The sequence below is a fragment of the Leptonychotes weddellii genome, chromosome 11 (genome assembly GCF_054177405.1).
Source record: "Leptonychotes weddellii isolate Sample4059 chromosome 11, ASM5417740v2, whole genome shotgun sequence".
Taxonomy (NCBI): Eukaryota; Metazoa; Chordata; class Mammalia; order Carnivora; family Phocidae; genus Leptonychotes; species Leptonychotes weddellii.
The window spans coordinates 45,576,862-45,583,988 of record NC_138379.1 but is presented as its reverse complement, the minus strand read 5'-3'; the positions used below and the strand labels follow the sequence as shown (position 1 = coordinate 45,583,988).

Sequence of the window (7,127 nt, the reverse complement as noted above, 5' to 3'; positions counted from 1 at the left end):
CCTATTGATGCCTTTCAGAAAGTTTTTTGATGTATTCCAAGTTGTATGATTTCTGATGCTATTTTATCATAAGATATCATGTGAGAACTTTATTTTCTAATTATTTGTTAATATATAGAAATATAATTGATGGGGCACCTGGGTGGCTCATTCGATTAAGTATCTGTCTTTGGCTCAGGTCATGATCCCAGGGTCCTGGGATCCAGCCCGCATGGGGCTCCCTGCTCAGCAGGGAGTCTGCTTCTCCTTCAGCCCCTCCCTCCATGCTCACGCCCCCGTGCTCTCTCTCTCAAATAAATAAAAATAAAATATTTTAGAAAAAGAAATACAATTGATATTTTAAAATAGTTCTTGTATCCAGTTATCTTGCTTAATAATACTAATCACTAATAATCACTTACTCATGTCAATTATTTTATCTAATGCTATGCCTGTTTGTTCTTTCTGATTGTGTAAATGCACAATCATGTCATCTGTAAATAATTTGTTTTGTTTTGATTCCTTCACAATGCTACAGTCCTCTACTTTTCTTGCCTTCTTGTACTTCTTAAGGACTGTGATACTAAGTTAAGTAAGATAGTGGTGGTAGGTATCATCATCCTGTGCCCAAACTCAGAGAGAATATTTTCAGCATTTTAACATTAATCATGGTTTTTGATGAGGAAGTTTCTGTCCAATTTACTAAGTTAACATGAATATCTATTGGAATTCATCATTTTTTTTTTCAAATTTACTACAGAATCACATAATTTTTTCTTTCAATTCTATTAATGGGTTAAAGACATTCAATGATTGTTCTGTATTCTTGCTGGATTATTTTTAATATTATTTTATTTGGTAGTTTGGCCTCTATGTTAATGAGAGATTTGATTTCATTTTTTCTTGTTTTGCAATACCCTTTCAAGATTTTGGGCCTCTCAGAATAGCTAGGAAATGTTCTTTTTTCTCTCCCTCTAGAGCCATCACTTCAATCTCTGCCTTTGTGTTCACGTGTTCTCTCTGTGTGCGTATCTCTGTGTTCAAATTTCTTTTTTTTTTTTTATATAAGTTTACTAGTCATATTGGGTTGGGGCTCACCAAAATGACCTCATTTGTACTGGACTACGTCTGTAAATACCTATCTGCAAATGTAATCACATTCTGAGGTACTCCAACATATCTTTTTCTGGGGTGCAGGGTCACAATTCAACTGATACCATGGAATGGTTTTGAAATGGAAGGCACCAGTAGGATCACTGAGCAGTGAGATTGGAGCCATTCTGGGTATATGGTGGTGAAATCACTGGAAGGAGGAGGAGAGTGCTGAGATATCCAGGGACAGAATGACACAAATGTGAGAGGCATGTGTGCCAACCATCGTGGGCAGGGCTTCTCCACAGGGCAGCTACAGCATGGCCTGCAGTATCATAACATATGGTGTTGTAATGACAAATCTATCAAATCCAACCACAAAGGCCACAAGAGACCATAGGTCTGGTCTGGTGTCAGCATTTGCCAGTGTTAGCATAGCCACATGATCACAGTAGGTCTTAGGGGATGATGTAGTTGAGGCAGAGGGGCAACCAGGAGATCAGGAAGAAATGGGGGCTCACGCACAGCACGTTTTGTGGTTTCACGGTTTTTCCCAGCTTGGCTGCCAGTTATTGGAACAAAATGAACATGGTGGAGTGGAAAGCAGATTGGCACATCTAGTACCCAAATGCACGTGGCCACCCCTGACTGACAGAGGAGAAAGTATGGATGAAGCAGACCAGCATAGTAGAGGCAGTTATAGTAGTTCATTTTATGGGCTTGCAACCAATAAAATGGACAACCTCTTAGGTGAGGTGGAAGTAAGAGGACCTCTACCATGAAAGCTAGCAGGGCCAGGAAGAAATACATGATGTGCAGGCCACATCAAAGCAGGGAGCTGTTTTTCACAACAGTCCCAGCATAGCTGATAGAGAACAGGAAACAGATCCAGAATTGAGAATCCTCCTGCTTGGAAAGACACAGGAAGTGTGTGGGAGCCAGTCCCTAGTGGTGGCATCTGAAGATGACTGCTGTGGGGAAGGGTCCTACCCTCTGAAGGGACTAACCAAGTCATAATCACACGCTGTTTTTGAGAAGTCTGGAAACTGAGAGCTGAGTGATAAGAAACTTGTCTTAATAAGAACCCACTTATCATATGTGATAAATATACATATTTCTCTGAAACTAAGTTTAAAAAAATTGGGTTATATCCAGTTTCTCCTGATGGCAGTGTTTATAAATCACAGGCCCAGATTTATAGACTGAAGAATAAACATTGCATACATTAAGGTTCCAAATGGAAATGAGTCACAATAAATGCTGTGTTGATCCTCGTCCTTTTCTACTCATAAAGAAAGAAATTACTTTTTCATAATGCCTATGGGCATATCTGGACACTCTGATCTTTTATACAGATTTAATTAAGATAAATTTGAAAAATGAAGAGAATGGGTAGAAGGAAGGAGAGTGTGAGGTTGTGATTTATACTCAGAAATATGTATTTGGTCTTCGTCCCCTTTTCTGGCACAGAGCTCCTAAAACTCTTAGAATTTCCTAAGTGATAAGAGCCATTAGGTGTTTTTTGTTATGTTAACAGCAACCTTTGGACCCCACCCAAGGATGGGGGCTCTTTGCCAGAGGAACCAGTCATCCCTGTGATGACTCTGCCCATCTCACAAATGGGAAATCCAATCCCTCACTCAAAGTATACCCTTGATAGTTTTTGGAAATGACTACATGCATGCTGGGCTTAGTCACAGATTTGATGTCCTGGACCCACGGCCCACTGGTTCTTCAGGTTGTAATGAAGGCAATCATCTGTTTTCACTGATTCGGAATACTTAAGGATACTTCTAATCATGACACAGCAGCACGGCTTAAGGAATTAGTTTTCCTATTGGAGCTGAGATTGTAGGTATCCAGTGTGCTTCTTTTGCTCATTTCTTACTAACTACGTTCTTTGATTGCCAGTCTCTCTTGTTCTCTATGCTATTCCCATCCTCTTAGAGAATGTTTGGAGCAACATAATTGCTCAATAGATATTTCTTGAATAGAAATTTAAAATGTTCCAAATATTTTACATTTGTTAATAAAAAGAAGCGAATGAGGGACAAATTGTTAATTATATATCAAATTTATCTTCTTTGACAAACAACATCCTTCAGAGTTTCCATGGGAAAACTGAAATGAGGCCTTAGTACTGAAAGTCTGGTATCCCACTGGGGAGGAATGAGGCCAAAATGGACCTGCACATGCCATCTTGTGGTCAGCATTGGAATTGTGACCATGGTACCAGGCACATGTAGACATTTAATCATTCATTCCTGTGAGTAGTTTTTTGTAGTGAGCATGGTCTGGGGATAGAATAGTGAACACCTGTGCTATACTTTCATGGGAGTTATATTCCAGTCATAGGAACAGATGGTGAATAAGTAATTTAAATAATTACACATTGTATTAAGAGAGGGAGGAAATAAAATATTTGTGTTGAAAGAAAATTACAGGGGGCAAGAACTAGTTGAGATACATAGGTTAAGAAACCACTCACTGATAAGGAGGGTATTAGTTGAGACCTAAAGGATGTCGAGAGGAGGATAGAATGTTCTAGAAAATAACAACTGGGGTAAATGGGAAGACTTAGAGCAAAACTCTAGGCAGATAAGAAGTGGGTATGTTTGGAAGAAGGCTAGAAGGGCTGAAACAAAGGAAAAAGGTAACAATTAGTATGGTAACAATACCTCAATGGGTATGTTGAAAAAATAGAATATACTACTCAGCAGTAACAGGAAATGACCTACTTATCTTACATGCAGCAGTATGGCTCAATCTGAAAAACTTTATACTGAGTGAAAGACACCAGACTCAAATGAATGTATTATTTATTCCTTCGTTTATAAAAGTGCTAGTGAGAGAAAAATTAATCTATAGTGAAAGACATCAGATCAGGGTTTGCCTGGTTGGGGTGGAGAGGGGGTGGTTGACTCCAGAGAGGCAAGAGAAACTTTTATGAAGTGAGGGCAGTGTTCTCTGTCTTAATCAGGCTGGTAGCTACAGAGGCAGGTATATGTGTCAGAACTCTTCAAAGTGTATGTGAAAATATTTACATTTTATTGTCACAAGTTATACAGCAACAAAGCTGATTTTAAAATGTAAAAGAGGGACTTACAATCATTAACTGATTTGCTGATAATAGGAACACGGGTCGGTCCCTTTACATGGCTAGTATTTGGGAATCATGAAAATGCTCCTTCAGAATACCCATTCATTTCTGGGGACACTTTTAGGCTCCTCTAGCTATTTCTCCTGGGAGAAGCAAACATGTTCCCGATTCCTCTTCAAGCACCTTCATCTGATGTTGGTTTTAATAACATAAAAGCCTGTGTTCTAGAACCTTCTTCACTATTAGCTTTGACAGGAGAGTGGTGAAGGAGGATAAATACACAAATGCAGTAATTGTGATGGATGATTTTTACCTTATTTGTGGTGATGCTATCATGTGTGTATGCATATGTCCAAACTCATTAAAATGAATACATTAAATATATGCACCTTTTTGTGTAAGTACACCATAATAAAGTTGAAAAAATCAGAAAAAATATGGTTTTCTAAAACAGGTTAACATTTTAATTGAAAAGAAAATTAAATATTAACAAATACTCAAACTTCTATTGACTTTCTCACTACCTTTAACCATACAATATAGCTATCTTCAGAAGAGAATGTCCTTTTTTTTCCCCCAAAACTTCTTCATTGTGCAATCCATTGTCATCAGGGAATAGGCAATTTCTGGAAGGAGGGACCAACACTCAGCATACAAAATGCTCACTGTTACCAGTCTCAAAAAGTTGTGATTCTGGCAGCAATTTTCATGGAGATTTTCAAGCTTTTCTGGGACTTGCTATATTCTGGAGTCCTTCATCTTCTCAGATTGCCCACTCCATTTTCCTAGGCTTTGGCACTGAATTAACTTGTTCTGTACATTTTGTTATTGTTTGAATTACTTTTTTTCATACTAAAATTATGTCCTCAATCAAGGATAGTTTTTAAAAATACATGAAAGTGCAAAAAGAAAATTAAAATATCACAAATCTCACTACTCTGAGTTGCTATTATTAGCAGTTAGATGTATTCCCAGAATCTTTTTCTATGCATATGTATTTCTTTTTAGAATTGATTTCAGCCTTATGAGCAAGTGTTTTCTTTTTTCTTTAATATTATATCTTGATCTTTTTCACATCTTTACATGCTCTTTGCAAATACATTACTTAAATGCTACATGATATTCAATTGCTCATTCTTCATATAGATCAGTATATGTATTTTCCTGTTTTTGGTTTTATAAATAATGAATCTATATGTATCTTTGTACTTTTCTTTCCCTCAAATTCTATTTTAATAAAGAGATTCCAAGAAGGAAAAAATACATGTACTTTTTAACTGTTTTGGTGGAAAGTTCTTATCTCCTTTTTAACAGGTAGCAGCTTAGACTTCTGGCAGGGTAAAGATCATTTTCACCTTAGTGGTCTGTTGGAAGATGGCATTCTGTTCAAATCTTCACTAATTTGATAGATGGACATATTTTTTACTGTTCTCTTGTGATGATGAAGATTGGTCAACTCGGTATTTATGATCAATCACATCATTCAGAGAGTTCTTGTTCTGGGCATTTTCAAAATTGTTCTTTTGTTCTGGAGGGTTGCTAACCTCTGGGCCTTTTGTTCACAGATAACTTTGTTCTGATATGTGCATTCCGGATCAGTGGGGTGATGGGGTTGGTTGTGATGCCGTGACCCTTGGCTCAGGGATCTTTTCCACAACATCCTCGAATAACCCTGTTCCTGATCTGCTTGGTCCTAACCCCATAGATGATGGGGTTGAGCATGGGGGGTACCAGTAGATAGAGATTAGCGAACATGATATGTACCACTCGGAGCACGTGATGTCCAAAGCGGTGGGTGAGGAAAGTAAAGAGGGCTGGGATATAAAAAGCCAAGATGACACAGATATGGGAAGCACATGTGCCAAAAGCCTTGAGCCGGGCTTCCTCAGAGGGCAATCCCAGAACAGTTCTCAAAATCATCGCATAGGATATACTGATGACAATCATATCAAAGCCAACCACAGAGAAGGCCGCAAAGAGCCCATATGCACGACTGACTCTAGTGTCTGCACACACCAGCTTTAGCACAGCCATGTGCTCACAGTAGGACTGTGGAATGACGTGGTTGGGGCAGAAGGGCATCCTGGAGACCATGAAGCAGAAGGGACTCACCCACAGCAATCCTCTCATCATCACGGCTGCCCCCAGTTTACCCACCACAGCTGGGGTCAGGATAGTAGAGTGGTGGAGTGGGAAGCAGATAGCCACAAAACGGTCCAAGGCCATAGCCATGAGCAACCCAGACTCCACAGAAGAAAAGGCGTGGATGAAGAACACCTGGATGAGGCAGGCATGGTATTCAATCTCATGAGCATGAAACCAGAGTATAGCCAGCATTTTAGGTTGCGTGGAAGAGGAGAGGGCCAGGTCGGTGATAGCTAGCATGGCTAGAAAGAGGTACATGGGCTCATGTAGTGTGTGGTCAGTTCGGACTATATGAAGGACAATGATATTGCCAACTATAGCCACAACATACGTGGCACAGAGAGGAAGGGCAATCCAAAATTGGTAATTCTCAAGTCCTGGGATCCCAAGTAGGATGAAGAACACAGGATGCAAAGAGCTGTTCCCTGAGGCCAGCATCACTGGGTGGTTAATTTGTTCTCCATTGTGAAGGTAATTTACTCTCTGTAGGTGATAATAATCAAATAAGTAATTATTATTATTTTTAGTATTTTGATAGGTTCAACTGAATAATAGGGTAATTGGGTTTAATGGTAAACTGGAAGAATTTCAAATGTTTTAATGAAAAATTTTTGCAGCATGGTCTCCAGGATGCCCTTCTGCCCCAACCACGTCATTCCACAGTCCTACTGTGAGCACATGGCTGATGCTACTCTTCATTCCTCATTCATATTTCTGTCATTCAAAATGGGATCAAAACATACTAGCTGCAAGTGTGATTTTTGTCGAAGAATCAATATTTTCTTTGCAGGTAGCATCTGCTAAGGGAAAA

General features: G+C 39.1%; 1 protein-coding gene across 1 annotated transcript; it reads right to left on the bottom strand.

Annotated features, from left to right (window-relative positions):
• Positions 1-5,332: 5,332 nt before the first annotated feature.
• Positions 5,333-6,936, bottom strand: OR52R1 (olfactory receptor family 52 subfamily R member 1). Its single transcript, XM_031022722.2, has one exon. The coding sequence runs from the start codon at positions 6,752-6,754 to the stop codon at positions 5,810-5,812; it is 945 nt and encodes a 314-aa protein (XP_030878582.2). The 5' UTR covers positions 6,755-6,936; the 3' UTR covers positions 5,333-5,809.
• Between the last annotated feature and the right edge of the window lie 191 nt (positions 6,937-7,127).

Bases quoted from the DNA above. Each gene is read 5' to 3' on its own strand.
- OR52R1 (XM_031022722.2), bottom strand. From the start codon at position 6,754: ATGCTGGCCTCAGGGAACAGCTCTTTGCATCCTGTGTTCTTCATCCTA.